Raw genomic sequence first — 17,935 nt, 5'->3', positions numbered from 1 at the left:
ACAATAACTGAAATGAAAACTACACTAGAAGGAATCAATAGCAGAATAACTGAGGCAGAAGAATGGATAAGTGACCTGGAAGACAGAATGGTGGAATTCACTGCTGCAGAATGGAATAAAGAAAAAAGAATGAAAAGAAATGAAGACAGCCTAAGACACCTCTGGGACAACATTAAACACAACAACATTCGCATTATAGGAGTCCCAAAAGGAGAAGAGAGAGAGAAAGAACATGAGAAAATATTTGAAGAGGTTATAGTCAAAACCTTCCCTAACATGGGAAAGGGAATAGCCACCCAAGTCCAGGAAGCACAGCAAGTCCCATGCAGGATAAACCCAAGGAGAAACACACCAAGACACACAGTAATCAAATTGGCAAAAATTAAAGACAAAGAAAAATTATTGAAAGCAGCAAGGGAAAAATGACAAATAATATACAAGGGAACTCCCATAAGGTTAACAGCTGATTTCTCAGCAGAAACTCTACAAGCCAGAAGGGAGTGGAATGACATACTTAAAGTGATGAAAGGGAAGAACCTACAACCAAGATTACTCTACCCGGCAAGGATCTCACTCAGATTTGATGGAGAAATCAAAAGCTTTACAGACAAGCAAAAGCTGAGAGAATTCAGGACCACCAAACCAGCACTACAACAAATGGCAAAGGAACTTCTCTAAGTGGGAAACACAAGAGAAGAAGAGGACCTACAAAAACACACCCTGAACAATTAAGAAAACGGTCATAGGAACATACATATCGATAATTACCTTAAATGTAAATGGATTAAATGCTCCAACCAAAAGACACAGGCTTGCTGAATGGATACAAAACCAAGACCCATCTATATGCTGTCTACAAGAGACCCACTTCAGACCTAGGGACACATACAAACTGAAAGTGAGAGGATGGAAAAAGATATTCCATGCAAATGGAAATAAAAAGAAAGCTGGATTAGCAATACTCATATCAGATAAAATAGACTTTAAAATAAAGAATGTTACAAGAGACAAGGAAGGACAATACATAATGATCAAGGGATCAATCCAAGAAGAAGATATAACAATTATAAATATATATGCACCCAACATAGGAGCACCTCAATACATAAGGCAACTGCTAACAGCTGTAAAAGGGAAAATCGACAATAACAGAATAATATTGGGGGACTTTAACACCTCACTTACACCAATGGACAGACCATCCAAAATGAAAATAAATAAGGAAAGAGAAGTTTTAAATGACACGAGAGACCAGATAGCTTTAATTGATATTTATGGGACATTCCACCCCAAAGCAGCAGATTACACTTTTTCTCAAGTGTGCACGGAACATTCTCCAGGATAGATCACATCTTGGGTCACAAATCAAACCTCAGTAAATTTAGGAAAACTGAAATCATATCAAGCATCTTTTCTGACCACAACGCTATGAGATTAGAAATGAATTACAAGGGAAAAAAACGTAAAGAAAACAAAAACATTGAGGCTAAACACTACATTACTAAATAACCAAGAGATCGCTGAAGAAATCAAAAAGGAAATCGAAAAATAGCTAGAGACAAATGACAATGAAAACACGACAATCCAAAACCTATGGGATGCAGCAAAAGCAGTTCTAAGAGGGAAGTTTATAGCTATACAACCCTATCTCAAGAAACAAAAAAAAATCTCAAATAAATAATCTAACCTTACACCTAAAGGAACTGGAGAAAGAAGAATAAACCAAACCCAAAGTTACCAGAAGGAAAGAAATCATAAAGAACAGAGCAGAAATAAGTGAAATAGAAACAAAGAAAAGAATAGCAAGGATTAATAAAACTAAAAGCTGGTTCTTTAAGAAGATAAACAAAATTGATAAACCATTAGCCAGACTCATCAAGAAAAAGAGGGAGAGGACTCAAATCAATAAAATTAGAAATGAAAAAGGAGAAGTTACAACAGACACTGCAGAAATACAAAGCATCCTAAGAGACTACTACATGCAACTCTATGCCAATAAAATGGACAACCTGGAAGAAATGGACAAATTCTTAGAAAGGTATAACCTTCCAAGACTGAACCAGGAAGAAATAGAAAATATGAACAGACCAATCTCAAGTAATGAAATTGAACCTGTGATTAAAAATCTTCCAACAAACAAAAGTCCAGGACCAGATGGCTTCACAGGTGAATTCTATCAAACATTTAGAGAAGAGCTAACACCCATCCTTCTCAAACTCTTCCAAAAAATTGCAGAGGAAGGAACACTCCCAAACTCATTCTATGAGGCCACCATCACCCTGATACCAAAACCAGACAAAGATACTACACGAAAAGAAAATTACAGACCAATATCACTGATGAATATAGATGCAAAAATCCTCAAAAAAATACTAGCAAACAGAATCCAACAACACATTAAAAGGATCATACACCATGATCAAGTGGGATTTATCCCAGGGATGCAAGGATTCTTCAATATACGCAAATCAATCAATGTGATACACCATATTAACAAATGAAGAATAAACACCATATGATCATCTCAATAGATGCAGAAAAAGCTTTTGACAAAATTCAGCACCCATTTATGATAAAAACTCTCCAGAAAGTGGGCATAGAGGGAAACTACCTCAACATAATAAAGGCCATATATGACAAACCCACAGCAAACATCATTCTCAATGGTGAAAAAAATGAAAGCATTTCCTCTAAGATCAGGAACAAGACAAGGCTGTCCACTCTCACCACTCTTATTCAACATAGTTTTGGAAGTCCTAGCCTCGGCAATCAGAGAAGAAAAATAAATAAAAGGAATACAAATTGGAAAAGAAGAAGTAAAACTGTCACTGTTTGCAGATGACATGATACTATACATAGAGGATCCTAAAGATGCCACCAGAAAACTACTAGGGCCAATCAATAAATTTGGTAAAGTAGCATGATACAAAATTAATGCACAGAAATCTTTTGCATTCATATACACTAATGATGAAAAATCTGAAAGAGAAATTAAGGATACACTCCCATTTACCACTGCAACAAACAGAATAAAATACCTAGGAATAAACCTACGTAGGGAGACAAAAGACCTGTATGCACAAAACTATAAGACACTGATGAAAGAAATTAAAGATGATACGAACAGATGGAGCGATATACCATGTTATTGTATTGGAAGAATCAATATTGTGAAAATGACTATACTACCCAAAGCAATCTACAGATTCAATGCAATCCTTATCAAATTACCAATGGCATTTTTTACGGAACTAGAAAAAAAAATCCTAAAATTTGTATGGAGACACAAAAGACCCAGAATAGCCAAAGCAGTCTTGAGGGAAAAAAACGGAGCTGGAGGAATTAGACTCCCTGACTTCAGACTATACTACAAAGCTACAGTAATCAAGACAATATGGTACTGGCACAAAAACAGAAACATAGATCAATGGAACAAGATAGAAAGCCCGGAGGTAAACCCACGCACCTATGGTCAACTAATCTATGACAAAGGAGGCAAGGATATACAATGGAGAAAAGACAGTCTCTTCAATAAGTGGTTCTGGGAAAACTGGACAGCTACATGTAAAAGAATGAAATTAGAACACTCCCTAACACCATACACAAAAATAAACTCAAAATGGATTTGAGACCTAAATGTAAGACCGGACACTATAAAACTCTTAGAGGAAAACATAGGAAGAACACTCTTTGACGTAAATCACAGCAAGATCTTTTTTGATCCACCTCCTAGAGTAATGGAAATAAAAACAAAAATAAACAAATGCGACCTAATGAAACTTCAAAGCTTTTGCACAGCATAGGAAACCATAAACAAGACGAAAAGACATCCCTCAGAATGGGAGAAAATATTTGCAAATGAATCAATGGACAGAGGATTAACCTCCAAAATATATAAACAGCTCATGCAGCTCAATATTAAAAAAACAAACCCAATCCAAAAATGGGCAGAAGACCTAAATAGACATTTCTCCAAAGAAGATATACAGATGGCCAAGAAGCACATGAAAAGCTGCTCAACATCACTAATTATTAGAGAAATGAAAATCAAAACTGCAGTTAGGTATCACTTCACACCAGTTAGAATGGGCTTCATCAGAAAATGTACAAACAACAAATGCTGGAGAGGGTGTGGAGAAAAGGGAACCCTCTTGCACTGTTGGTGGGAATGTAAACTGATAGAGCCACTGTGGAGAACAGTATGGAGGTTCCTTAAAAAACTAAAAATTGAATTACCATACGATCCAGCAATCCCACTACTGGGCATATACACAGAGAAAAGCATAATTCAAAAAGGCACATGCACCTCAATGTTCACTGTAGCACTATTTACAATAGCCAGGTCATGGAAGCAACCTAAATGCCCAATGACAGACGAATGGATAAAGAAGATATGGTACATATATACAATGGAATATTACTCAGCCAAAAAAGGAACGAAATTGGGTCATTTGTGGAGACATGGATGGTTCTAGAGACTGTCATACAGAGTGAAGTAAGTCAGAAAGAGAAAAACAAATATCATATATTAACGCATATATGTGGAACCTAGAAAAATGGTACAGATGAACGGTTTGCAGGGCAGAAATTGAGACACAGATGTAGAGAACAAACGTATGGACACCCAGGGAAACGTATGGAAAAGCCGTGGGGGGATGGGGGTGGTGGTGTGATGAATTGGGCGACTGGGATTGACATGTATACACTGATGTGTATAAAATTGATGACTAATAAGAACCTGCTGTATAAAAAAAAAATTATAGGAAGTAATAATGTAAATAAAAAAAGGGAGAAGACTCAAAACAATAGAATTAGAAATGAAAAAGGGGAAGTAACAACTGACACTGCAGAAATACAAAGGATCATGAGAGATTACTACAAGCAACTATATGCCAATAAAATGGACAACCTGGAAGAAATGGACAAATTCTTAGAAATGCACAACCTTCTGAGACTGAACCAGGAAGAACTAGAAAATATGAACAGACTAATCACAAGCACTGAAATTGAAAATGTGATTAAAAATCTTCCAACAAACAAAAGCCCAGGACCAGATGGCTTCACAGGCGAATTCTATCAAACATTTAGAGAAGAGCTAACAGCTATCCTTCTCAAACTCTTCCAAAATATAGCAGAGGGAGGAACACTCCCAAATTCATTCTATGAGGCCACCATCACCCTGATACCAAAACCAGCACAGATGTCATAAAGAAAGAAAACTACAGGCCAATATCACTGATGAACATAAATGCAAAAATCCTCAACAAAATACTAGCAAACAGAATCCAACAGCACATTAAAAGGATCATACACCATGATCAAGTGGGGTCTATCCCAGGAATGCAAGGATTCTTCAATATATGCAAATCAATCAATGTGCTATACCATATTAACAAATTGAAGGAGAAAAAACCATATGATCATCTCAATAGATGCAGAGAAAGCTTTCAAAAAAAGTCAACACCCATTTATGATAAAAACCCTCCAGAAAGTAGGCAGAGAGGGAACTTTCCTCAACATAATAAGGGCCATATATGACAAACCCACAGACAACATCGTCCTCAATGGTGAAACACTGAAACCAATTCCACTAAGATCAGGAACAAGACAAGGTTGCCCACTCTCACCACTATTATTCAACATAGTTTTGGAAGTTCTAGCCGCAGCAATCATAGAAGAAAAATAAATAACAGGAATACAAATTGGAAAAGAAGTAAAGCTGTCACTGTTTGCAGATGACATGACACTATACATAGGGAATTCTAAAGATGCTACCAGAAAACTACTAGACCTCATCAATGAATTTGGTAAAGTAGCAGGATACAAAATTAATGCACAGAAATCTCTTGCATTCTTATACACTAATGATGAAAAATCTGAAAGTGAAATTAAGAAAACACTCCCATTTACCATTGCAATACAAAGAATAAAATATCTAGGAGTAAACCTACCTAAGGAGACAAAAGACCTGTATGCAGAAAATTAAAAGACACTGATGAAAGAAATTAAAGATGATACAAATAGATGGAGAGATATACCATGTTCTTGGCTTGGAAGAATCTACATTGTGAAAATGATTATACTACCCAAAGCAATCTACAGATTCAATGCAATCCCTATCAAACTACCACTGGCATTTTTCACAGAACTAGAACAAAAAATTTCACAATTTGTATGGAAACACGAAAGACCCTGAATAGCCAAAGCAATCTTGAGAAAGAAAATCGGAGCTGGAGGACTCAGGTTCCCTGACTTCAGACAATACTACAAAGCTACAGTAATCAAGACAGTATGGTACTGGCACAAAAACAGAAATATAGATCAATGGAATACGATAGAAAGCTCAGAGATAAACCCATGCACATATGGTCACCTTATCTTTGATAAAGGAGGCAAGAATATTCAATGGATAAAAGACAGCCTCTTCAATAAGTGGTGTTGGGAAAACTAGACAGCTACATGTTAAAGAATGAAATTAGAACACTCTCTAACACCATACACAAAAATAAACTCAAAATGGATTAAAGACCTTAATGTAAGGCCAGACACTATCAAACTCTCAGAGGAAAACATAGGCAGAACACTCTATGACATATATCACAGCAAGATCCTTTTTGACCCACCTCCTAGAGAAATGGAAATAAAAACATACATAAACAAATGGGACCTAATGAAACTTAACACCTTTTAAACAGCAAAGGAAACCATAAACAAGACAAGAAGACAACCCTCAGGATGGGAGCAAATGTTTGCAAATAAAGCAACTGACAAAGGATTAATCTCCAAAATTTACAAGCAGCTCATGCAGCTTAATATCAAAAAAAGAAACAACCCAATCAAGAAATGGGCAGAAGACCTAAATAGGCATTTCTCCAAAGAATGTATACAGATTGCCGACAAACACATGAAAGAATGCTCAACATCATTAATCATTAGAGAAATGCAAATCAAAACTACAATAAGATATCATCTCACATGGGTCAGAATGGCCATAATCAAAAAATCTACAAACAATAAGTGCTGGAGAGGGTGTGGAGAAAAGGGAACCCTCTTGCACTGTTGGTGGGAATATAAATTCATACAGCCACTATGGAGAACAGTATGGAGGTTCCTTAAAAAACTAAAAATAGAACTACCATACAATGCAGCAATCCCACTACTGGGCATATACTCTAAGAAAACCATAATTCAAAAAGAGTCATGTACCAAAATGTTCATTGCAGCTCTATTTACAATAGCCAGGACATGGAAGCAACCTAAGTGTCCATCGACAGATGAATGGATAAAGAAGATGTGGCACATATATACGATGGAATATTACTCAGCCATAAAAAGAAACGAAATTGAGTTATCTGTAGTGAGGTGGATGAACATAGCGTCTGTCATACAGAGTGAAGTGAGTCAGAAAGAGAAAAACAAATACCGTATGCTAACACATATATATCGAATCTAAAAAAATGAAAAAAGAAATGGTCATGAAGAACCTAAGGGCAAGACGGGAATAAAGACACAGACCTACTAGAGAATGGACTTGAGGATACGGGGAGGGGGAAGGGTAAGCTGGCACAAAGTGAGAGAGTGGTATGGACATATATACACTATCAAACGTAAAATAGATAGCTAGTGGGAAGCAGCTGCATAGCCCAGGGAGGTCAGCCCCGTGCTTTTTGACGACCTAGAGGGGTGGGAGAGGGAGGGTGAGAGGGAGGGAGATGCAAGAAGGAAGAGATATGGGGACATATGTATATGTATAACCGATTCACTTTGTTATAAAACAGAAACTAACATACCATTGTAAAGCAATTATACTCCAATAATGATGTTTAAAGAAAAAACAGAAACAACACACTTGGGGATGAGGTGAGGTTGTTTCCTATAAGAGGAAAATTTTGTAACTGATGTTAGAATGGCATAATGGACATTTCAATGTAATTATATTTTTTTATATTCCTGTATTATAATTTTGAAGAGTGTTAGAATGAAACTTCTAAAAATAATCCTTGCTTCTTTCATTAGATTCTCATGAAGACAGTGTCCCTTCCCATTACCATGTCCAAGAAAACTGTTCCCTCTACAAATCATTTGAATTTTGCATCCATGTGCACGAAATACTGTAGATGCAAAGAAGAAATAAACTATGATTAGAGGGGAGAGTTATCTGATAAGACTTTTGGAGCATTTTAGCTATGGTTTGAATAATAAATGATAGCTGAGTTTGCCAGATCAGCAGGAAGAAGATAAAAGTGATGAGGGAAGGGGGAGCACATACTATGGAAGAAGGTTCAATAAAGGGACCCCATATATTAAATATATGACATGAAGCAGCAAGGCATGTATGATGAATTAAGACAGATTATTATTTTATCATTAAGTAAAAGAGGGAAAGTCGTGGGAGATGCAGTTGATGGAGCTTCATGTTAAAGGGCCTTGTGTGCTGTGCCAGCAATCCTGTACTTTATCCTGTAGGTTTAGGATTCACAGAAGAGTTTTAAAGCAGAAGAGAAACATGATACAGTTTAGAAAATCTCATTGGTGCTGGGTGGAGAATGTACCAGAAACCAAAAGCAAAGTCAGAGGCATGAAGAGCACTTAGGACTCCTGGAATAATCCAGGCAGATGAATTAAGGCTTTAAGGATAGAGGGCAGGTCAGAGAGATAATTAAGAGGCAGGTGTGGTATGACTTAGGGATTGATTAGACACAGGTTGGTAAGGGAGAAGGCGACATCTAGTCCAATCTCTATGGAGAGTGGCTAGATCCTGGTGACATCAATGGGAAAAAGTACCTCTATGGAAAGAACAGGTTTGAAATTAAGATTTTTTTTTTTTAACTCTGCGTTTTGGTGACTTATTATCCTTTATTTAAAACTGCGTTTTGCCTGCTTATCCCAGAAAACCAGAGATTCCGCATTTACATAGTAAGTAGGAAGAAATCATGTGTAGCTTCTCTTTAGAGGCATTGGCAAATAGGATACATGAGACTGAAATAGACCTAAACCCTGAAGCAAATCTACTTTCCTCTTCTTAGGCTCAAAGTATTTAGAAAAGATTTTAACTTCACTTAGAAGAAACATTTCCTGTCTCTAGATCTATCTGCCAAATAATATCGTTATTCATTTACTAATCATGTATCATCAATATATCAAATCCAAAACCTGCTGGCTGTTAACTTACCAGAGATGTTTTTCAGAATATGCCGTCAATCCCCAACTGCATTGCATGGGAAAAAAACACATGCATACATATTAAAAATGATTCATTTTACAAGATAATACACAGGATTAGATGTTAAGGAGGTAATATTTAATGGTGGGAATGCATAACAGAATTGATACCCACAAGTGATGAGTCACTGGGTATGATTTATGTAGAGGTAAATGATAGATGTTGAGGGATTTGGCTACAAATTTAAATACACTGAAGGACACAGGGGGAAAGGGTCTCGTGATGTTATGCGGCAGTGGGGGAAATCTCTCACAGGATATTCGGGGCTGAGTAAGGACAGATGTCTAGGAAAATGGCCAAAATAAGATAGTATATATATTTACTTATTGACACTGTGAGAAATTTTAAAGAATGTGCCAGTCACAACACAGATATATGTGCTGGGCTTAGAAGTTAAGCACAGAGGCAAAAGTGAGGACATTTTCAGTGATAGAATCTGAATCACATGCAGTTCATTAAAATGACATTTCATGATATTAAAAGTATTAGTGCAAACATTAATTAGCTAATCAAAGTAATCCGTGATGAGAAAGTGTGGTATAACTCGAATGTTGGGTTGATTCAAGTGCTAATGAGAAACATAATATTTAAGAAGGGTCCACTTCCTCTCAACCATCTGTGTGCTGTGGGTTTATTACCAAACTCAGCAAAACGAAGGGGGCAAATTATAGAGCTGGGACCAAGATGTTCTAAAAGCCATGGAGGCTGGAGGGCAGCATTTGTCTTCCTTTGGGTAGACCAGTTTGGAACATTCCTTACATCGCTAGGCTGTGACTGAGCAAGGAATGGGACTTGGAGAAACCCATGTGCTTCCCAGTAGACAGGGCCTTCTGGGGATTTCTTGTTCTACACAGAGGAGATGCAGTCACCCAGGAGATTGACTTGAGCGGGAACATCATCATCCCTCCTTATCCACCCACACAGGTTCCCTTGATCTGCCATAGGTCCCCTGACACATGTCTGTGGCAACTTAAGGAATCTTTCTAAAGCTTAACTTATAACAAGTTAGACTAATGCCACTGATCCCTAAGTCCTTGAACAGACATACTTTCCTGTAACTTTTTCAACAACTCTTCCCTTCCAAGCTTTACCTTGTTGGAGGCTTCATCTTCTTTTTTACTCCAAGATAAAACTTCATTGAACTGAGAGGAAACATTTTGTCAGGTTTACTACTCTGTAAAGGAAAACAAGATAATTTGTAATTAAACAGATTTTATCAGTATCCTTCTATTTTCCTTAAGTATTAAGAATCAAGTTTAGAATGTTTACTTTCTCCAATGTTTCATGAATGTTATACCAAATTTTTAGTAAATGAAGATTGTTTTGACTACCACGTTATAAATTTAAATAAATCTGGATACATATGTATGATTACATATGTGTGTATATGTATATACAAACACACACATACAATAATTCCTTATTCAAAACACTTGGGACCAGATGTATATGAGAACTGATAATTTTTCAATTTTTCATATTTAAAAAATACATGTGCAATATATTTTGTAACTCCATGATACCACCAGTGTTGTCTGGGGCAGCACCCTATATTCAAATATATTCATATTTCTCTACAAAAATGCATGACATTTCATACAGTATGAATAAGTAAAGGTCATAAATATTGTTATGGACTGAATGTTTGTATTCCCCCAAATTGAAATATAATCCCCAATGTGAAGGTATTTGGAGGTAGTAGCTTTGGGTGGTAATTAGGTCATGAGATTGGAGCCCTCATGAATAGGATTAGTGCCCTTTTAAAAGAGGCCAGAAAGCTAGCTCACCCTCTTTCTGCCATGGGAGGATACGAGGAGAAGTAGGCAGTACAATTCGGAAGAAGATCTTCACTAGAACCTGACCACACTGGCACCCTGATCTCAGACTCCCAGCCTCCAGAAGTGTGAGAAATCAATTTCTGTTATTTATAAGCCACCCAGTCTATGGCACTTCGTTATAGCAGCCTGAATGGACTAAAACAAATATCTTCATGTTGGTTTAGATCAGATTTTTCCACCAAATGAGTTATGATTTTCTGTACTTTTTGGATTTCAGAACTACAAAACTATATAGGGCTAGACTGAACTATCTCAAATATCCCTATTAATGAAAATTTTCACTAATCATGAAAGTAGACTATAAAAAAGAATTTACATTTGCTCTAGATCAATTATATATTCTCCATATATATCCCAGCATATTTATCTGATTAATATTAAAAAAATTTAAATCCTTGAACCATTAGGAAAGTTATCTGACAGAGGCAAAACTTAAGTATACTGTAATTTAAAATTTTAATATCAAACCATAAACATTTTATTATTTATTCCTGGATAGACTGCAATAGATTTTATTAAGATAATAGCCATGGAAATAATAATTAAAACAAGCTTTCCCCACATCCTAAAGATTTTCAAGGAAGTCTCTAGTTTTTCAATCTGGTAGGCAGATAGCAGTTATAACTAAGGGGATCAGAGACCTGGGTGCAAATCTGGCTTGCTACTTACCAGCTCATGACCTCACATTACTGCTCTCTGCTCTCATTTCTTGTTTGTAAATGGGGATAATAAACATATCGACTACCTCACATGGTTATTATGGAGATTAAATTAGAAAGTAAAGGGTTACTGTGAAGGGTTATTGTAGAGATTAAACAAGAAAAGTGCCTTTAAAGGGTTTAGTCCAATAATTGGCCATATACTGAGTGCACAGCAAATTACAATTATTAGTATTACAAATTTAGAGCACATTGCTTCATAGAAATAGAAAGATAGACAATTTATTAGAACTCTAGGACAATGCACAAAAGCCCATTTAGCAAATATGTAGCTCAAATAAGTCCTAAGTTCTATAAATGTTAAACTATTACTATAAAGTCTTTTCTTTGTGAAAGAAGTCAAAGATGAAAAGGGTGGAAAATATGTTTATAAAATTAAAAATTGGTTTCCACGGAGAAAACAGGTTAGGAGAATATATAGAGGAAACGTAGAGAAGAAAGCAAGCAGGAAGATCAGGAATCATGCTTTGGTGACCAATGTTCTGTGTGGTGGTGATGATAAGGCCTGGAATTTACATGGTGAATTTACTACTAAGTCACCCTTATCAATAATTTTGCTATTATCATGGTACATAATTTAAAAAATATTTTGGATTTTTTTCCCTGTATGGCTATATTTCTTGAAATGGAATCACTGGGTCAAAGGCTAGGAACATGATTAAGATTTTGGCAAAATGGATAGGGTACATTTACTTAAACACATATTCCTGTATTCACTAGTGATTTTCAGTTTTGATTTGGTCAAAAATTTACTTATTTACTTATTGGCATTCGTTCTTTATATAGCAAATAGGCAATTGCCTTATCTTTTTAAATGAAATTGTCTACCCAAATTGCTCACTGTTTACTTTTATTATTTTTATAAAGTCAAATATATTGATCTTTCCTTTTGAACTCTCTTAGCTATTGCTTCAAGTTTAAAGGGTTCCCAGATAGCTGATAAATACTAAATTACTTGGTCATGCAGCTTGAAGGGTTGCTATTTTAAAACTTTTAATTCTTTTATCCATCTGGAATATATATTTCACATACAGTATAGATGAGAATTTAAGTTGAAAAACTTTTGTTAACAATTATCCCAGCCCTATTTATTAAACAAATCTTTCTTTAGACATGCATTTATGATGGCATATTTATCAAAAATTAATTATGATAAACAGTTACATCTTTTACCTCACTTTATGTTGCCAATGCTATCTGTTCATTTTTATGCCAGGATATTATCTAACCTATTTTGGTTTTACTGTATGAATAAATAGTTGGATGGGAAATTCTTGACAATTATTTTACTTTTTATGTCCCCCAAAATGTTTGCAAATACTCTTATCTGTTTACCCTTTGAGGTGAGTTATCAAATCATTTTTTCCAAGTTCTAAAAATAATTCCCTTTGCGATTTTGAAAAGAATTACATTAAACCTATAGATCAATATTAGTAGACTTTGTGTTTTTTATATATAAATTTATTTTTTGGCTGCGTTGGGTTTTCGTTGCTGGGCGTGGGCTTTCTCTAGTTGCGGTGAGCAGGGGCTACTCCTCGTTGCTGTGCACAGGCTTCTCACTGCGGTGGCTTCTCTTGTTGCAGAGCATGGGCTCTAGGCAGGCGGGCTTCAGTAGTTGTGGCACATTGGCTCAGTAGTTGTGGCTCGAGGGCTCTAGTGCGCAGGCTCAGTAGTTGTGGCGCACGGGCTTAGTTGCTCTGCGGCATGTGGGATCTTCCTGGACCAGGGCTCGAACCTGTGTTCCCTGCATTGGCAGGCGGATTCTTAACCACTGCACCACCAGGGAAGTCCATAGATCAATATTAGTAGACTTTACATTAATTTTCTTTCATTTCTATCAGTGCAGTTCTGTAGTTTTCTTCATGTAAGCCTCTTCTTCTTAAGGTCATTTTCTGGTAGTTTATGTGTTTGGTTTTGGGGTATTGATTTTTTAGCTTGCTGCTTTACTGAATGTTAAGGAATAACACTTGAAGTCTGATATGGAACAGTGAGGTAGCTTTGTAATGCAGTAAGTTTTCCATATAGGAAAGAGTCAAGGAGAGGAGAACGTAGGAGTGTATATAGTAGCACAGACTCCTGGATACCTTTGTCAGAGGTTCAATTGGATTACAGCTGAGGTTAATGTCCCTCCTCAAAGCTTAGACTGCTGGTCCCAATGGAGGCAGCAGCAGGGTCGGGTGAGAGGCTGCAATTCCAGTAGTACCAGTAGAGGGGACCTGCACATTTAAGAACGAGAAGCACTGTGCCTGATCTAAGTAGTCTTATTTATACACGGCATTGATAAGCCCAGGACTGCCTATATTTTGAAATACTGTTGGCAATAGATAGAGAGCCTGAAGTAATACAACTGATTCCCAAGCCACTCTGGACATGCCAGCTCATGACTTTGTATTCTATCCTGTCCAAAGAGAACACAGATGCCATAATTTAAGATGAGTTCAGCCAAGGTGGAAAGAAACCCTTTTCAGTTTCAATCTTTAAACTGAATAAGCATAAATAGGACCTGTAAGGATCCTAATGCAAAGTTCTATTAAAAGGAATCTCTTTTGGCATTATAACTTTACTGTTGGTTTATTACAACTCTTTTGGTATGTGTACTTTCTGGAGTATTTCTTCAAAAAGTTGAAATGTTATGAAGTGTATAGTATGTTGCTACAGGCAGTATATTTCAAAGTAAAACTTTTAACTGAGCCAATTAAATTAGTGTGCTTAAAAAAATTATTCTTGTTACTAAGAAGAGTTTGCTTATTAGTGCATGCAACTTTTAACGACCACTGCCTCCCCGTTTGCTTTTTTCACACCATTAACAGTGTAATGATAATATTCTTTGAAACTTCTCACCTTTTATGTAAATCAAGTCTGAAAACATTTTAATTAACATTTTCTGTGCAGAGAAAACTCTCAAAACAAAATATATCTTCCCCTGTGTATTACCCTAATTTGTTGTTAATGAGCATTCATAAATTATCTCTAATTAACACATAGTCTCTTTAAATACACTTTTCAATTTGTAATTTCTACTCCCTTCTCAGTAAATCATTTTCTAAATATGTACAAACACACATATATTAAGGGCAACTGTCAAACCAGAGCCAAATCTTTATTCAAATAAGCTAGGAGATTTTTACTATTGATTATTTACTGTAAAATCATTTGAAAAGCAAACATTGCCAGTGACTTGCCCATCAATATTAAAAGGGAAAGACCAGCCACATGAAGAAATAACCAGCAAAATAACACCATGTGTTGAAAATAACAGTAGTTTGAGTTTAAAGGAAAACCATAAGTCTCTCATCTGCTTGCCTTAATGTGCAAATTAAAATATCAGTTGCATTAATTGATTCTGACAGATGCATAAATACAACTTTCAAACACTTAGACTATAATTCCATAACCTGAGGTCACTGTGATAAAAATAAAATGTCTTCATTGTCTTTAAAGAACACTATCCTTCTGACAAACACTATATGATCTCACTTATACGCAGAATCTAAAAAAGTCAAACTCACATAGAAGCAGAGAGTAGAATGGTGGTTTCCAGGGGATGGGAGTGGGGGAAATGGGAAGGTGTTGATCAAAGGGTACTAAGTTTCAGTTATGCAAAATGAATAGGTCCTGGAAATCTAAAGTACAGCATGGCGACTACAGTTAACAGTACTGTATTGTATACTTGAAACTTGCTAAGAGAATAGATCTTAAATGTTCTCACCACAAGTGCACACACACACACAAAACTCTGTGAGGTAATGAATATGTTAGTTAGCTTAGATTGTGGTAATCATGTCACAATGTATACGTATATCAAAAGCATCACGTTGTATAACAAATAAATACAATTTTTGTCAATTATACTTCAATAAACGTCAGGAAAAAATTTCAAATGTCAAAAAAAAGAAACACTGTCTTTCAGGCAAGCTCTCGATACTATTACTGTCTACCAGTTTGTGTGAATTATTTTAGATTAAGCAGGATGATCCTTTCAAAAAGATACAAATTCTTAAAAACATTCTGTTAAGGGATGAGATTCTTTGCTCAATTACAAAATCATTTCATCTTAAAAAAATAATTTCTCCATGAAGAGGCTTACTTGTGGCAGGTTTTAAAATTTACATCAGCTTGGGGAAAAACATTATAAAAAACCTGAATTGTGTAAAGTGTCATATTTGAAAATATTTGGTACTATTAAAATGGAAAACACTTATCCTCTTTAAATAAAATTCCATCAGCAATAACACCAAGCCAAAATAATACAAATTGTTGTTTCTTTAGTAAGTCCCTGCATAAAGCCTTTGGAAATAGACACCTGGGAATGAATTCTGACTCTATCGCTTATAGGCTAAGTGATCTTGGGCAAGTTATGTAATATTTTGGTATACTACATTTCTTCATCTGTCAAGGGGGAATAACTATAGCACTAGTTTCATAGGATTATTGTAAAGATATGGTGCGATAATCAAAGCAAAATGTATAGAACTCTGCTTTTTATGGATTAACGGGTTGAATGTTAGTTGGGGCCATTATGACTGCACTTCTATTGCTACTAGTTGTTTCTAGCAACCTTCTGTTGCTACACAATGGAAGCGTAGGTTCCTTAATGGGACTAAAAAGTCCATGATGATTTTAAGATACCCTAAGCAGATATCCAACTACACAAGTGACAATTAACCAACATGTAAATGGAAGGACAAGGATGAAGGAAGTGAGTCTAATGAAGATCAAGGTGGGTGACGCATTGAAGAAAACCAAACAAAATTCAATCAGATTCAGTTCTAGATGGCTAGAATAATCAGCTGTGAAGTTTAGCATTTCCTTTCATGAACATAAACCTACAGTTCATGAACCTTAAAATCTGATGTGTTTGGCTCACATAATCCCAAATTCTTAAATGCCTATTTCTGCAAACTCCACCCTTCCTGCACTGAAAAAAGTGAAGAATGATATCAAATGATAATAAACGATAACAATTGTTTGATACCCACACGGATTCCCTGCTAGGTTTATCAGATGGAGTAACAAAGTGTGACTTCCAGTATATAATACAGCCCTCTGAAGAGAGGGATAAGGGCTGTGGAATTCAGTGCTGTTTTGTTAGCTCCCTGCCTGGACATTCCACTGTTCTTGAAGAACATGAACATGAAATGGATACACTAAGTAGGATGCTACTAAAATTTATTTATGCCCACCTGGAGGCTTCCCCGCTGGAGGAACATACAGGACAGTGGTCCGTGTGCGGAGAGCTCAGTAGAAGCCACAACTAAGTGGGGCTATAGAACTTTGGAAAGCTGCTTAATAATTCTTCCTTCATAACAATACAGTATTAAATAATAGACATTACTAGTCTGGTCCTTCTTTATAGATCTCCAAAACACAACATAGTGAAGCATCACACGCTTGAAATATGCAAGCAATGTACTCAAGCGAATATTAGAATTCAATGGAAAAAAGTATCTTTAGGTCCTGCTGTCATTCCACATTTAAAAGAATTGCTTGGATATTGCTTGAATCTCAAGGAAGTAGAAATGTTACTGTATATACCCATGTAAGCACCACCCAAAACTGGATAGAGAACATTTATTTCTGTCATCCTAGAAAGTACCCTACTGACCCTATCTCCTTGCTTCAGTAGCAAACCTTCTCCACACCATAGGCAAACACTTTCTGACTCCCATCACCATAAATGATTTTGCCTCTTCTTAGACCTTTTATAGACAGACTCATATGGTACTATTTTGTGTCAAACTTTTTTGCTCAGCAAGGATTTGAACATTCACCCATGTGGTTGCATTCATTCATTTTTATTGCTGAATATTATTCCATTGTCTGAATATATCATTCTCCTATTGATGGGCATTTAGAATGTTTACAGCTTTTAGCTTTTATAAATAAAGCTGCTTATGAATATTCTTGAACAAGTGCTTTAGTGGATATAATACCTGGGAATAGAGTTGCTGAATTATGGGGTAGATGTATGAATAACTTAATTTTAAAAACTGCCAAAAAAGTTCTAAAAGTAATTGTGTGATTTTACCCTTCCACCAGTTATTGATGAGGGTTTTAGTTAATCAACGTCCTTGTCAACATTCGATGTTGTCACTCTTATGATTTTAGTTGTACTAATGGTATATCTTGTGATTTTAATTTGCATTTTCCCTGAT

The 17,935-nt window shown here is 36.0% G+C and overlaps 1 protein-coding gene across 8 annotated transcripts in view; it reads right to left on the bottom strand.

Moving 5' to 3' along the window:
- Positions 1 to 17,935, bottom strand: part of ARAP2 (ArfGAP with RhoGAP domain, ankyrin repeat and PH domain 2) — a 207,940-nt gene that overhangs the window by 24,422 nt on the left and 165,583 nt on the right. For all 8 annotated transcript variants that reach the window (XM_036853105.1, XM_036853109.1, XM_036853111.1 and 5 more), the window contains 2 exons: positions 10,315 to 10,397; positions 9,173 to 9,208 (listed from right to left, as the gene is read on the bottom strand). In XM_036853105.1, coding sequence (XP_036709000.1) covers positions 9,173 to 9,208; positions 10,315 to 10,397 — 119 coding nt within the window. The remainder of the gene's footprint in view (positions 1 to 9,172; positions 9,209 to 10,314; positions 10,398 to 17,935) is intronic.

This window comes from Balaenoptera musculus, chromosome 5 (genome assembly GCF_009873245.2).
Source record: "Balaenoptera musculus isolate JJ_BM4_2016_0621 chromosome 5, mBalMus1.pri.v3, whole genome shotgun sequence".
Classification (NCBI taxonomy): Eukaryota; Metazoa; Chordata; class Mammalia; order Artiodactyla; family Balaenopteridae; genus Balaenoptera; species Balaenoptera musculus.
This window is presented reverse-complemented; position numbering and strand designations above follow the sequence as displayed.